At 40.3% G+C, this 16,539-nt stretch overlaps 1 protein-coding gene across 1 annotated transcript; it reads right to left on the bottom strand.

The window, feature by feature from the left end:
* Positions 1–483: 483 nt before the first annotated feature.
* On the bottom strand, positions 484–16,440 carry coq6 (coenzyme Q6 monooxygenase). The gene is made up of 12 exons (XM_017477026.3): positions 15,977–16,440; positions 13,482–13,616; positions 10,423–10,481; positions 8,482–8,608; positions 4,258–4,388; positions 4,062–4,169; positions 3,863–3,925; positions 3,582–3,689; positions 2,520–2,722; positions 2,158–2,273; positions 1,278–1,444; positions 484–609 (listed from the first exon to the last, which is right to left on the bottom strand). The coding sequence occupies exons 1-12, from the start codon at positions 16,161–16,163 to the stop codon at positions 580–582; spliced, it is 1,434 nt and encodes a 477-aa protein (XP_017332515.1). The 5' UTR covers positions 16,164–16,440; the 3' UTR covers positions 484–579.
* Between the last annotated feature and the right edge of the window lie 99 nt (positions 16,441–16,539).

The following is a 16,539-nucleotide window of genomic DNA, read 5'->3' as shown; positions in this document are numbered from 1 at the left end:
GCCATAGTCGATCATGATTACTAACAGGAAATTAAGAGGCCTTGGTCTTGGCACATTAATGGGCATTTGTGTATGTATGTATATTTTTGAACCTGTATGTATAATTCTGGTCCTGTGTTGATTACAGAAAACCCCAAATGAATTATTTTGTGAACCAAATTCTTGTTATTTTTTTTTTTAAATTAAAGATGTATGTTGTACAATCATTCTGTCCCAGAAAAAGATTAAAGAAATGATTGAAAGCCCACTATTGCCATGATATTCATGTCCATGATGAGTGTAAACTTCCAACTTCAACTGTTGTGTGAACTGCTTTGTCAGACCAAGCTGTACATCTGTAATTGTGCAAGCCTTGCTGGTGTGGTTATACATTAGCAGTACCTGCTTTGTAAAAGGTATAATGGGAAAAATATCATTTCATATCCTGAAATGAATAAAACTTCTACACTTGTGGCAAAAGTAAACATCCCATACAAAGATGCATATGACTTAAAATAGAATTTATTAATTTATACTTTTACATACATTCTGTAGACAAAATTTCCATGCCATCTTGACCCCCCAGCCTTTGCATGTCATTTACTTGCTGGCATATGCAATAATCTGCTCCTGTGGACATAAAAAACAAAATATATACCTAAAAATATATTATGATTATAAAATGAATCATTGGTCAGTCATACTGCACATGCAATTTACAAAACTAAGAATTTTTTTTCCCTGTTGGAAGTTGAAGGAAAATTATAGGTAGAAAAACAAAAACAAACAAAAACCCTTAAGCATCTACTATGTGTGAGATCGCCTCAAAGACTCCCAGGACAAGCCTTTACAAGAAGATATGGTCTTGTTGGTAGATTCTGCTTAGTAAAGGAATCGGGCTGTTTCATATGAGCAGCCTGTAATAAAAGGAGTGTGAAAACACAAGCCAATACCGCTTGTGTACAGGCGTGCAACCCCACCCACACTTTCAGTAACAGTAAATTTGATGCTAAACTTAGCTGTAGTAGTACCTCTTGACCATGTAAATTACAGACACAGTTCAGTGTATAAAAGCATGTAATCAGAGGACAAGATGGGGGACCGGGTCAGAGAGGCGGGGAGAGGGGGAGATCTCAGAGGAAGTAAAAAAATAAGGACCCCAATTTAACTGATCCAAAGTAGAATTTAGCTGCAGTGAGATGAGAGTCTGAGATAACAGCATCACCTTTCATATTAGAATCATTTTGAGACAATGTGCTGGACAGGAGAACACAAACAGCTGTGCAAGGGGTTCTTACTTTGAGAGGTGGCAGTGCGTTAGTGGCCTGGAGGCCAAAGGTTCTCAGCAGCACCAGCGGGGCAACATTAGTGGAGTAAAGTCTCTTCATGAGATCAACGGCTGCCATCATGGGTAGATTGTGCCGCTGGCGCTCAGTTTCATACACCAACAGGTGCTGCATCTCGCCTGGAGGCCAAAGCATAAAATACTAATGATGTAGTCTTGTATATGCAGTAAATATATAAATGTATATACAGTATGATGTATATACAGTATAAGATAATAATGTTGTTGTGCCTGAAACTGTGCAATAGCTATATATGTGCTACTTCGAAGGCAGTGAATGCATAGAAAAGCACAGATATCAAAACAAAACTTGACTTCAATATGTGGCTCTTTTTTTTTTTAATGATTTCCATTTTAGGTCTTGGCAGCAGTGTGAAATAAAAAAACATAAAATTAACTGGTTTGATATATAATAAAACTATGAAGACTTTTTCCTTGTTTGAGTAATGGAAAAGTGCTTAGGAAACCATGCACTGAGGATTATGTTTAGAAACATGCTGATCTCTCAAGTCTGAGGTCTAAGGTATGAGGTCTTAATATCAATTCAGTAAGATAGGGGCAGCATTTCCGACCACAAACCCTCAAATGTCTTAGAACTTTCCTACAAATTTAAATGGTTATTCCTTATGCAATGTGTATGTGAGATGTGGAATAGCATCCTTGGATTTTACCTCGTACGCAGTCAATTCACAAGGACATTTCTAGCTTGGTACTATTTGTTTATGCTTATTAAATAAAAACACTATATATTTGAAACTATGAATATGTGGCACATAAAAAATGAGGGTACACAAACTGACATCTATTCCAGCTATTTGTTTTGGAACACTTACCAAGGTCTTTGCCATTGAATGCTGCTTGGCTTAGCACCTGTGTCAAACAGACCACATCCCCAAATCCTAGATTGGCACCTTGGCCTGCCAGAGGGTGTACTCTGTGTGCAGCATCTCTAAAGGAAGAGAAATAAATAAATCATTGTGTAAATCACAGACTCAATAACTGGAACCTACTAACATTTAAATTAAAAAGAACAAACAAATAAATCATAAATTCATTGTGGCACACACATATCTCTAAATGGCCACAATGGAAAAAAAAAAAAAACTTTGTACACAGGCGGGTTTCAGCAAAATAATGTGGTTTGCAAAAAAACCCCCCACTAAACAGTTTTCACAAAGGTTTCAGATGCACGTACCCAATTAGGGCTACTCTGTGGCGGATGTACTCGGAGGCATGGCCCATTCCCAGAGGGAACATGACCCGGCTCTTAGGGCCAATAGCCGACACGCTGGGTGGAAGCTGGCGGCTGGAGGCGCCATTGGGCATGAGGACGGACAGGGCGTGGCGGAACAAAGAGCCGGCGGCCTCCACCAGGTCAGACTGGTTCTCATTACTCCACTGTAGAGAGTGAAAAAACAAAATCAAACAATTAGAATGGGAAGGGACCAATTGTACATCAAACATGGGTTTTGTGCTACACAGCTATCTGGCACAGAAATACTTATTGAGCATTTTATTCGTGTCCCTTTAATGAACAAAAAACCTTTGCATAGAGGACACTGCAAAGTTGAATACGGAGTAATGTGATTTGTTTGACACACAAAGTTAATTAATGGGCAGCAACAGAAGGGACATGACAAACAATGGACAAAGAGGGTGATGGGTTTCCTCCTAAACCCCAACAACTCTTTACCCTGTACAACCCTAGAATTACTCTAAAAATGTAGAGATAGTACTATTGTGAACGTATAATTGTTTCAACATCTATTCTTTTGCACTGCAACTCATCAGTCTTTTTGTAATTAAAAGGAAGACGCTGAACAGACCACAAAATTTTGTACATTTGGTCTAAAGAAATACAACAATGAACAACACTGGCAAGCTACAGGTTCAATTAGCAAAACCAGTCATAAGGGCAGGCACAACTCAAGCTCACGGGCTTATGACCAGTGGCCTCGGCAAAAATAGCCAGATTGGGAATAGAGATGCATTTCTGAACTATGAGGTGTGTATGCGCATGAGGACCAGGTTGAAGACGTTAAGCACTGAGGAACAGCCAAGCCATGACTACTCTAGCATTTTCCTTGAAAGGACAATCCAAAACCGTGAAACATGAAATGGAGAGAAAACTTAAAACAGACGTAGGCAAGACAACAATTCAAACTAAAGAACTCTGCTTACAGGGCTATACAAGAAATCTCCTTAACAAAGGATCCAAAGGATTCTCAAATGAACTTGGGGATGAGTGTGGACTCACAAATGCATTGTTAATAGCATCCACAAAACTCTCTTCGTCCATCTGAAGGAGATCCTCTGCATGGTGATGACTGGTGGACCAAACCAGAGAGCTCTGTGTGTCTGACAACTACATACCACACACACACACACACACACACACACACACAAAAAGAATGAAATCAATTAATGAATAAATGATTTTCTATTCAGCAGCTGTAAAATGCAGTTAGAACTATAATCCAGCTCCAACTGCCTGAACTCATATCAATCCACCTCATTCCACAGTCAGTAGCAGCTTACCGGCAACATTGCAATTGGCCCAGTTGGGAGGAACCTCTGCCACGCCACATTGTTTTCAGTAGGCTACACATATGAGAAAACATAAGATGACAGAGTCAACTCAGGCGAACTGAAATAGTTTAAACAAACCAAAGCACTCTGATTACAAACGAAGAACCGCACACACACAATGGAGTTTACATTCTTGCTCTCCACATACCTCGGATAAATGTAAAACTGCCACCACAGCAGACTGGTCATAATTCCACTTGATGGTGGGAATCCCTGCCTCTCTCCGTACCATGGAGTTGGGTCCATCTGCCCCAATCTGTCAGAGCAAGCAGCAAAGTACATTCTCTTTACAATACCTCACTTATAAGGCTAACACAAGCTAACGATCGCTGCATTATTCTCACCAGTAGCTTTGTCTGCAAGGTGCATCCATTGGCTAATGTCACCTGGACCCAAGGGATGGAGTCAGCCACCTGGAAAGGCCTGGGCCAAGTGTACTTCACCACCTTCGTTCTGTACTGCACTTTGACTTGATCTAGGCAAGAAAAGAAAGGAAATATATTAGAATGTTCAAGCACTTCAGAGAACATGGATCCCAAATAATGATTTACTTGTATAAACTACACCGATCAGCAATAACATTAAAAACCACCCGTTTAATACTGTGTAGGTCCCCCTTGTGCCGCCAAAACAGCTCCGACCCACTGAGGCACGAACTGCACAATACCTCTGAAGGTGTGCTGTGGTATCTGGCACCAAGTAGATCCTTTAAGTCCTGCAAGGTGCGAGGTGGGCTTCCATGGCTTGGACTTTTTTGTCCAGCACATCAAACAGAAGCTCGATCGGATTGAGATCTGGGGAATTTAGAAGCCAAGATAAACACATTAAGCTCTTTGTTCAGGAATGGTTTGAGGAAGATGACAATTTTTTGCAGTGTATTAGGGCGCATTATCCTGCTGAAAGAGGCCAATGCCATTAGGAAATACTGTCGCAATGAAGAGGTGTACTTGGTCTGCAACAATGATTAGGTAGGTGGTGCGTTTCAAAGTAACATCCACATGAATGGCAGGCCACAAGGTTTCCCAGAAGAACATTGCCCAGACCATCACACTTCCTCCACCGGCTTGCCTTCATCCCATAGTGCATCCGGGTACCATCTCTTCCCCAGGTAAGTCACACACACGCATCCGGCCGTCCATATAAAAGAAAACTTGATTCATCAGACCAGGCCATCTTCTTTTATCTCTGATGCTCATGTACCCATTGTAGCTGCTTTTGGCGGTGGATGGGGTCAGCATGGGCACTCAGCATGCGGCTATGTAGCCCCATACACAGCAAGCTGTGTTCTGACACCTTTCTATCATAGCTCTTCTGTGGGATCGAACCATACAGGCTTGCCTTCACTCCCCACACACATCATTGAGCCTTAGGCACCCCTGACCCTGTCACCGGTTCTCCGTGCTTGGACCACTGCATACCGGAAACACCCCACAAGACCTGCTGTTTTAGAGATTCTCGGATATCTTTAGATACTTACGCTTGCCCATGTTTCCTGCTTTCAACACACCAACTTTGAGAACTGACTGTTCACTTGCTGCCTAATATATCCCACCCCCTGACAGGTACCACTGTAACAAGACAGTCAATGTTATTCACTTCACCTGTCAGTAGTTTTAATGTTATGGCTGATCGGTGTATAGTCTGGGTTAAAAGAAAAGAAAGAGAGACAGATAGAGAGAGAGAGAGAGAACATAACACATTTCCCAAAACATAATTAAGCATCATGCAAAATACAAGACACAAACCCCAAAACCTTAAGGCAAACACATCAAAACCTTCTCTTCTCAAGCAGCAGAAAATAGAAAAACTAACAACCATTTGCATTTGGAGACTATCCGGTCCGCTAAACTGAACACTAGTGACAAATATTGGCTGCTTATTATGATTACAGAGAAGTCATCCAAAGCTAGTGGTGGCCAACAGAGCCAGGTTAAAACTAGGAAAAGTAGTCTATATACTGAAAAAGAAAGGTCCACTTGCACGTGAACAGACACGTGTTCCCACATCTACCGAGTGCAAAATATATATATACTTTTTAAAAGGCACGACAAAGCAGAGTGAAGATTTCATTTGCAGAGGCTGAGAGCTGCTTGGCTAATTGCAACAATTTGTTGCACCTAAATACCATCAGCGCTTAGAGCTTGCGAGATGCTCCAGTGTGAAATGTGGTTTTTGAATGGGTCAGTAGACTACTGCACGTGTCTGCATGTCTCGTGGAAACTCTATTTCTCATGGAAACTGTAACTCTAATCATGTGCTACATGATTGAAATAGCAGAGAAACATGAGCCCATCAAAGAGCCTAGGTTCTTAAAAAATCCAAAAGGAAAAAGTACAAATAAACAAAAGCACCGGGCAGGAAGGAGCAGTTTGCGGTGACTCCACGTGCCAGGGCAGCCGTAGAACCAACTGGATGCACTCCAGGCTCTGGTTCACAGGCCCCGTTAAGCACCACGGGAAGCTCTCGAGAGCAGAAGAAAAAAAAAACAGCAATAAACAACAAGCACCACCATGCAGTCAGTGGAAAACTACAGTGGAAAGGCTACAGAGTAACAGCAGCCACAAATCAAAAACCAAGTGGGAGAAAAACAATATTACAATATCAGTTTATAACTGATGTTGACAGGACACCAATTTTATTCTGAAGTGTTGGTTTATGTGCCTAATCAAATCCAAGGCTAAGCTGTCCATCTACAGTCCACTGCAAATCTACTCGAACGGCAGGGCCAATTCAATTGTTGCGCTATACACCAAAGACATTTGGGGATGTGTGAGATCAAAAGAAGGATATGAGAAGAGAGTTTAGAATTTAAGCTTTTATTTCCTGGTATTTACATCTTGACATGTTACACAACATGAAACACAGAACCCATTTATTAGTCAAGCAAAAGTATAGGGACAGATAAGTGTTGAAGTTAAAGTATTTAACACTTAATATTTGGTTGCATAACCCTTATTTGCAATAACTGCATCAAGCCTGCAACTCACTGACATCACCAAATTGTTGGTTTCTTATTAAGTGATGTTTTTCCAGGCTTTTAATGAAGCCTCATTCAGCTGTTTGTTTCTGGAGGTTTCTTCCTGCAGTCTCCTCTTCAGGAGGTGAAATGCATGCTCGGTTGGGTTAAAGTCTGGTGATTGACTTGGCATGGAAAAGTCATTTAACAGACCTAACCCCCCCCCCCCCCCCCCCCCCCATGAAGTCCTTTATTGTGTTGGCAGTGTGTTTTGAATCATTGTCTTGCTGCATGATGAAGTTCTTCCCAAATAATCTGGACACATTTCTCTGAATTGGCAGATAAAATGTTCCTGTAAACTTCTGAATTCATTCTGCTGCCACCATCATGAGTTACATCATCAATAAAGATTAGTGAGCCTGTTCCAGAAGCAGCCATGCAAATCCAAGCCATTACACAACCTCCACCATGTTTCACAAATGAGCTTGTATGTTTTGAATCATGAGCAAATCCTTTCTTTCTCCACACTTTGGCAGAGGTTAATCTTGGTTCCAGAACTTGTTACTGTATTGATTTGCAAATTCCAATCTGGCTTTTTGATTTGTACTGATGAATGGCTTGCATCTTGTGGTATGGCCTCTACATTTCTGTTCTCAAAGTCTTCTTCAAACGGTGGTTTGTGATACATCCATGCCCTGTGGAGGTTGTTGATGTTATTCACTGCTGTTTTGGGTTTTTTTTTTTTTTTCACAGCTCTCACAATGTTTCTGTCATCAGCTGTATTCCTTGGCCAACCCATTCTTTGGCTGTTGCCAAGTACTCCAGTGATTTCTTTCTTTTTCAAGACATTTCACATTGTTGTATTGTCTATGCTGTATGGCTGTTTGAGCAATGCCTCTGATTGATTTTCCCTCTTTTCTCATCTTCAAAATGGCTTGCTTTTCTCCTATAGACAGCTCTCTGATCTGCATGTTGGTCCAACATGAACAAATGCAGTCTTCACAGGTGAAACTGAGGGCTAAATCCAAGAGTAGATGTTCAAACCTATTTATTACTTAAACAATCAATCTAACAGGACACGCTTGGGTAACAAGAAACACCTGTCAGTCACATGTTCAAATATTTTTGCTCAACTACAAATCGGGTGGTCTGATACAAAACGTGCTACGTTCTACGTCATTTAACAGATCTAAATATTTAATACCGGGAAATAAAAGCTGAAATTCTAAACTCTCTTCTCATATTCATCTTTTGATATCAAACCCAAATGTTTTCAGTCTACAGCAAAAACAACTGATTTGGCCTTGGCGTTCCAATAGTTTCAGAGGGGACTGTATGTTACATTTGCTCATTTGGCTGACACTTTTATCCACAGCATTTTTTAAAACTGAGCCAGGATACAACACAGCAATTAAGCGCTAAGGGTCTTTGCTCAAGGACACAGTGGTAGCAGGTTGGCAGTGCCAGGAACTCTCAACCTTTGGCTCAGTAGCTTAAAGCCGTTAACCACTGAGCCAACACTTCCCCAAATTCACAAAACCAAACATAATTAACAGCAATTAATCAAAGATTTATACAAACAAACAAACAAACAAATAAATAAATAGGTTACCGGACAGTGTCTGCAGCTGCTTGGTAAGAGCGGCCACAATGACGTCATTCTCTACAATGTATGCCATCTCGTCCTGCAGATTCTCCTTATCGAACGTGATCAGGGCGTCAGAACAAGCATCCCAAACCTAAAGCAAAAGTCCAAATAGTTGTTATGCTAAATGTCACTCAGGTCCTATTTCTGGAATTCCAAAAGCATGGGCTACGCTAAACTAGAACACATCAAAGCTGTTCAACTACAGCCTAGAGTCCAGCCAAAAACACCAAGCATACGGGAATCTGAGTTTGGCAAAAAACCATCAACACCAAATAAGTTACTTGGTTAAATTGGAAAGTACTCTGAGGCAAAGAAATATCAAACAATTCTTTATGAGGGTTTACACCTATATTTATAGTCTGGCAGGTAGTAAATAATGAATATGTGAACATTGCTCTCAAGCTGACTTTTTTGTTTGCTGCAGTTTTTAAATGATGGATTGCTTTTTAGTCTGTAAAATATTATTTTTGCTTTTACACACACATGATTTAGGTGTTGAAACTGTTGCTCTTTTAAGACCTCAACAAACTTGTTACTAAGGTGGCAGTGAACGGATTTTTTTTTTTTTTTTGCAAAGGATTTTATCTTTTTAGTCATAAAGCACTTGGGATATGCCCATACTAAAACCACTAACAGTGTTGGGTTTGCACTTTTTCAAACACGGTTGGGTGGACGATTTAAAACGTGACCAAACCCAGAATTACAAGGATTTTACACATAGGAAAAACTCTGCTGTTGATAACTCTCATGCTGCTGTGTGTTGCTATGTACTTTTAGTCACTGCCATCGTTAACAACGAGCATTTTCAGCTATTGTTGCTCCAGAGATACCCAAAAAGGTACAAGACACTTTGGTTATCTGATAACTCCGGAGGGAACCTCCAAACCTTTAAAATACACTTTCTGGTAGCTGGCATTTCCCAAACCCATTTTGGTCTTTTTTTCCTCTAACCACTTGGTCTTAATTGGAGGGTGAAAGAGAATCTTGTTAGGTTGACCTCAGTCCATTGCAATTCTTTCCCTTGTTTGAACATAAACACATACACAAGACAGAAAAGAGTGAGGTTATGGGGTGCAGAAAAGGTACAGCGAGTGAGGGATACCATATAGTGGCCTCTTATGACAACCCTTCTCTTGCCCAGAAACCACAGGATTTCTTTTTGCCTGGAGGATGGCCACATCTTACGAGGTGGACCCGCATATCTAGAAGAGTGTAGAAACCAAGGGTGCTTTTCTGGTGACCTCTGGGCTCTCCGCAGCTTTTTTCCCCTCTAGACCCTGTTTTCCCAATGTAGTCTCCTAATTAGTAGACAGGGAACTAGTCACTAGCTTAATTTGCCATGATTTATTGTGACAGGACATTAAATGCACATTAAATGTAAGGCCTGCTGCATTAAGGCAATACAAATTTTGTGGACTATCTTATAATCACATTATAGTATATTTTACAAGAACTTCATACTTTGTTTTTGACTTGATGCCCAAACAGAAAACTTTGTGTGCCTTAATTTCATGTGAAGAGCATAAATGTGAAATAATTATGTTTATTTCAGCATAGCATTATTTTAATTGCAACTCCTGAAAATGTGTGTCATACCCTTTCAATTAATAACTCTTATTATTATAAGTACAGTAAGAGCACATTTATGTTCGGCCACATAATGCTGGCTCACTTCTTTGTCAAGTGGCTGATTTCAAAGTTGGAACAGGTGGAAAAAGAAGGGAAGAAGAAAAAACAAAACAAAAAAAACAAAACAAAAAAGAGTTTCTCACCACTGTAAGAACTCATTGCAAAGAACCCAGAATGTTTCATCAATATGGTATATATTGATTTAATTTTTTGTTAACATTTTCACACACTCACACTCATTTTGTTTACATTGATTCGGTCAGATCGTATACAAACCTGCATTTTTTGATAGGGTTTGCATCTCAGATTGACTATATGATCCCAAGCTCCAAGACCTGTTATATAAAAAGACATAAGCTGAGTCACTGCGTGAGTAAGAATTCACATGGTTTAGTAAAACAATCAGGCTTTGCCAAATGCTGACTCGATCACACCTACACATGTGAGTTAATCTGTTAAATGACTTTTCCATGCACTGTAGTTAAGCCACTGCTTTAAAATGAGATGACAAATCTGAGTTGGGGCAAGCCAGAAGGATTAAAACACAATGAGCCTGTTGTTTTTAGGTCAGAATGTAAAGAAGAAAAACACTGCATCATACCATCATTAATTATTGTCATTATGTGTTTCAACAAATTTAATCTGTATTTACGAGCATTTCCTAAATCAGTCATACTGATTTACAAATACAAACGCAATTTAAAAACCCTGTAATATGCTGTATTTCTGGTTTTAAAATGACTCTTACTTAAAGCAGACAAATCATACTGTCCACATATACCGCACATTCTCTCAAATTGCCACAAACAAGCCACTTTGAATATGGCAATGGAACAAAATGAATAGGCACAATGGACATCCAAATTTCAGAATGTGCTGTGTGCAAGTCTCCTTTATCCTTTGACCTACTTCCTGTTGAATCTTCTATCCACAAGCATTGCTGCAAATAGGCTTAATGACAGCGTCCTCTCTATGAGCTTTGCTATGATTGGAGCAGATGTACTTTCTTCCTGCTGGGAGCCCTTTCACTGTATAATGCCCCTCAATTAACCAGAGAGCTGCCTCTAAATGAACCCTTACATAGTTCATCATGCGCTAAGAAAGACACATGACCAGTTATGGTGCGGTGCAGGATGACTCAATTTAAGGCTTGCCGCTACGGCAAAAAATATCTGTATAATGTCATGATATGTAAAGAGACACTATACATGGCTATAGTTAGTTGTCCTGAGGTTTGCTGACGAGCTGAAAGCAACACAATGCATCAACAAAACAGCTGTACCACATTCTAAAACATCTACGGAAAAACTGAGTTCATTTTCTGTTTACAAAAAAATTTAACAAGGATTACATCATTCAGACCTGACGCACATCAGAAGACTCGTCTAAAGTTGTGCTTTCCGTCATTGTATGGCAAATTCAGCAATTTGGTCTCAATGCTTAGTATAAACTTATGTACATTTTTTAAAAAATATTTGTTTGACATTTTGTATAATTTTGAGTTATTTTGTCCGAGTCTGTTATGTCACTCAGGCAGGCAAGCCATGATGTGTACAGATACAGCTGTAAAACATCAGTGTGTGAAACAGACATGCACTTTACTTGACAAATCACATCATGCCAATCCATAGTATGCAATAATCAAAAAAAAAAATCAATTATTTCAACCATTTGATATTTATTATAAGTACCCAACTGAAATAAGAACATTTCTACTGAATAATATGAAGCTATTAAGCTGTCTGAATACTGACTATATAATATTAAATGTGCTGATAGTCTTGGTTACTATAAATTTTAGCTGGATCCATGGTTTGATTGGGGGCCTTGTTGTCCATCTCCTTTAGCATCTGCTGACTCATAAGTCAGCATAATTTGCATAGCATTTTTTAAACAACAAACACAAGGCTATGCACTACCGCACTCTGCAGGTCTGCTCTGTGAGTTTGCGTGGTCTACCTCTTCGTGGCTGAAATGTTCTTGCTCCTAGACGCTTCCATTTCTCAATAATAGCACTCACAGTTGACCGGTGCAGATCTAGCAGGGCAGAAATCTCATCAACTGACTTGTGGGAAAGGTGGCATCCTGTGAGATGACAGTGCCATGTTTAAAGTCCTGAGCTCTTCAGTACGACCCAATCTGCTGCCAATGTCTGTGTATGGACATTGCATGTCTATGTGGTTGATTTTATACACCTGTTAGTAATGGGCGTGGCTGAAACTCAATAATTAGGATGGGTTTCAACATACTTTTGGGCATATAGCGTATATTAAGACAAATGTCTAATCCTCACTCTAGTTTTACACATGCACATATCACTTAAAGAGCTTGCCAATCATCAAGCAATTTAAACTTAAACTCCTTGTACCATGGTATGAGAGTTCACAAGAATCTGCGCTTGGAGTTCAATCTGTTGTCTGTCTCCCTCTCTCGCTCGTTCTCCCTGTGACAAACACTCAACCCGAGTGAGATTTATTCAGACACCTCTGATCCACACTCGACATACTGAGAGTTCCAGTGCACTGCCAGGAACAGAACAAGCTTTAGATGTACTAACACACACCACAACAAAATGATGTCTATGATATAGTGAGCTTGCCATCATCCTGGACTGAACCTGGATTGCTGAAGATTGGAAAAAGACCAGTTGACCTTTTTCCAATCTTCAACTGTGCAGTTTCTGTGAACCTGTGCCAATTGTAGCCTTGGGTTCTTGTTCTTGGCTGACAGGAGTGGAACCTGATGTGGTCTTCTGCTGTTGTAGACAATCTGTCTCAAGGTAGGGTATGTTATGCATGCTGAGATGCTTTTCTGCTCCGAACAGGTGTAAAGCCTGGTTATTTTAGACATCATAGCATTCCAGTCATCACAAACCAGACTGGCCATTCTCCTTTGACCTCTCTCATCAATAAGGCAACTGTAGAACTGCTTCTCACTGGATGGGTTCCCCCCCAATCATTCTGTGTAAACTCTAGAGACTGTTCTGAGTGAAAATCCCAGCAGATCAGCAATCTCTGAAATATTTTAATCAGCCTTTCTGACGCCAACAACCATGCACAGAGTCAGTGAGATCACAATCCCTCCCTCGCCCCCCGATTCTGATGTGAACATAAACTGAAGCGCCGATAATTGCAGGTGTACAAGTGCTCCTATTAAAGTGGATGGTGAGTGACTGTAATGAGAGAATTACACAAAATTTTCTAACCCAGTCAAACTGAAATGAAGGAGATGTCTACTAGACTCATAGGTATGATCGATGTCTGCCCAAAACGGCCTGAACAGAGGATTTAATACCAACAAAGGTTTAAAACCAGGTGTGCTGAGGTGTAATATACCACTGAGGAGTGTTGCTGAGCCCGGGCTGATAGAGCTGACCCGTGTGCTGTAAACCTCTGGCACTTTGTCCATCTCTTTCTTGGGGCCAGCTTCCAGTAAAAGAATCTTTCTGCCTTGCAAATTCGGATCACAGCCTGAGGAAACAAAAACACAAAGAAAAAAAACCTTGTAAGATTCTACAGGGTGTCCCCAAAGTCTCCATACATAGGAGAAATTAACACACACAAACATACATACATACATACATAGATTTTTCAGATAGCCTTCAAGAATGCCTTTGACAATAGAAGAACGTATTGAAATCATTCTCATGGCTAGAAAGCTGTTGCAAGGCTGCGATGGACTTTAACAGCTAACATAGCAACAACACAAACAACACTGTTTGAAAAGACTGGAAGTGTTGCGGACCAACCGAGGAGTGGACATCCACAAACATCCACTGACTTTTGGGAAACCTTGTATTATTCATAGTTTGACTGAGTGCTTTGAAGATTTCATGAGGGAGGAAGTGTGTTAGCTGAAGGGATAACAGACAGAAGAACTATCATACACTTGTTTCTGGTTAAATTCATGGAAGTTAAGTTATTAAACAATTTATAAGTTATCAATCAAGTTATTATCACTCACACTGCTAAACTTTTTGTTTTTAATCCATGGTTTCATTTTGGACCCAATGTTGCATTATTCATTTTGTCATATCATTTACTGGATTTTTGAGGCAGAAAATTTGCTCTTATTCCACACAATTACAGCATGAGCTGCAACAAAAAAAGTTTCTGTTGAGGAAGTGTATCTCACTATTTTTGACACCTCTTTTCTCCAACTGCTTTTAAAGAATTTAGATTCTCTTAAAGTCCCAGTGAAGTGCCTTGAAACATGCATCGTTATTCAAGGTGTTGACTTAATTTCCACAGAAACAGGAAGTCAGGGTGGGAAGTCAGCCTCACATTTTTTAAAACAGTCAATGGCATTTAAACATGGATAAAAGGACTCTCAGCCCAGGCTAAGCTGCACTTGACAGTTACCCTGCATCCCAATTCGCCTACTTATACTATGTACTAACAGTACGTACTCTTTTTGTGGAGTAAGAGTATGCAAATACTGGGACGTACTAACATGTCATGTAATGGAAGAGAGCGTTGTTGCCCGGAAGAGAACACCATCACTGTAAACAAACTCTGTTGCATTTACTCTGTTGCAATATATTCCTATATATATATATAAATAATATTATACATTTTTATTTACTGTACCCCCTGATTTATTTTTCCACATTGCATTTCTCTCTAAAATGTGTGCTTGAACTCGCAAAACCAAACGTCACAAAACTTTCTCCCTTGCACAAGGAATTGTGGGCAATATTAGCTGAAAAAAAGTGTCCACGGATCTACACTAATACATTAATTCTCATCTGGGATACTATTTATGATGGATAGTATGCGAATTGCGATGCAAGGAAAGCACCATGGATTTTTATAACGTCGGAGGCGGGGCACTTCAGATTCTAGACAGCATTTAATTGGACAGAAAATCTGACGAGAAGCTGAAGTGCAGAATGATGTCATCAAAACTGTTGACCCGTATTGGTGGTAGAGAGACTGTAAATTATGAATGCATATATATCTTCTAAATGTGAATTTCGTCATTGTTTTTGAGCACACTAGCTTATAGATAACCTCAAGGCCAACATATTCATACTAAAAGCCACAAAACTTCATTTTGATTTCATGGGGATTTTAAAGGCGGCATACTTTGAGTGATTTCTGTTTCACAAACTGATGGACACAGGATGGAGAACTCTGCTCCAGGGGCGCTGTATCATGGCTGACCCTGCGCTCTGACCACAGCTTCCTGACAGGCTAGGGTATGCGAAGAAATCAATTTCACTGTATATATGACCAATAAAAACTATCATTATACCTGTTCTCATCTAATTGGGGGGGGGGGGGGGGGGGGGGGGGCTTTAGTTACTTAGGCTTTAGCTTTAGTTATAAAAGGTTAAGAACCACTGCCTTAAAGCAATTACAAGTCTCTTATAAGTTACTTCAAACACTTGTGCATATTTGGATTTGTAAAAATTGGCACTTTTTTCTGTATGGTAAATCTGTGCCCATTGCAGTTTTGCTGGTAGAAGGGAGAGGGTTGTTTCTGGTGAAACTATTTATCCAGGGTGACATTTTGCAAGAATTTACTTGGCTTTTCATCAGAGCTGGATGTTGATTGCACCTTGGGGTATGTGTTTTTTCACCCCAGGACCCCAGTGTGTGTTTTCACTGAAACCGCAATTGCAGCTTTAACATGTAAAGCCACTCATTCGCTGCCTAAACTAAAAACTTCCACCCAACTAAATGAGCACTTCATGTTGAGAAAGGCTGGAGTCAGACAGAAGTGAAGGAGGAAATGAACATTTTGACCACACTGTACTCAAGCCAATCACAGGATACATCACACAGAGAGGGAAGGAGCGTGAATTGGCTTTTTTGCGGAAACTCACCTAGCGAGCATGCCATAGCAGTCCCCACCATTCCTCCACCCGATATGATGATGTCGTACACGTCGTTTCCCTCCTCTCCATGCTGAGAGGACGAGTGTCCTGTGCTGAACGCCCTCAGACTCCTCACACTCCAACACTGGCGTCCCACCACAGCTGCAGCCTGCTTCACTTTCGCCAAAGCAAACATTTCGAGATACTAAGCACGCGTTAAACCACACAGTCTGGTCGTTTGAAAACGCTATCCTGTGGAAAACAAAGCAATTCTCCTTCAAGCCGCCATGTTATTGACAATAACGCAATGTTTTCCCTCATCGAGCCATGTTGATACAAGCGCTCACGTAAAAGTCCACCACTTCCTGTTTTACGAGTTAATTATTTTAAGAGCCAAGGAATTTTTCAAGGAAGTCCTTTCAGTGGACATATAAAAATTTTATGAATGGCAGTTGTGAACGATCAAGGATGTTACACTAGAATATTATGCTCGTGTGAGACCTGTGGGGAAACTTGCGCCATCTGCAATAACATGCTTATTATGTTTAGCGCCATCATGCGATCTGGAGGAA

The sequence above is a fragment of the Ictalurus punctatus genome, chromosome 9 (assembly GCF_001660625.3).
Source record: "Ictalurus punctatus breed USDA103 chromosome 9, Coco_2.0, whole genome shotgun sequence".
Taxonomy (NCBI): Eukaryota; Metazoa; Chordata; class Actinopteri; order Siluriformes; family Ictaluridae; genus Ictalurus; species Ictalurus punctatus.
This window is presented reverse-complemented; position numbering and strand designations above follow the sequence as displayed.

Bases quoted from the DNA above. Each gene is read 5' to 3' on its own strand.
- coq6 (XM_017477026.3), bottom strand. From the start codon at position 16,163: ATGTTTGCTTTGGCGAAAGTGAAGCAGGCTGCAGCTGTGGTGGGACGC. The intron at 13,617-15,976 runs GTGAGTTTCCGC...TTGTTTCCTCAG, and splicing joins TGCTATGGCATGCTCGCTAG to GCTGTGATCCGAATTTGCAA. The intron at 2,723-3,581 runs GTGAGTCCACAC...CACTCTCTACAG, and splicing joins ATGCTATTAACAATGCATTT to TGGAGTAATGAGAACCAGTC.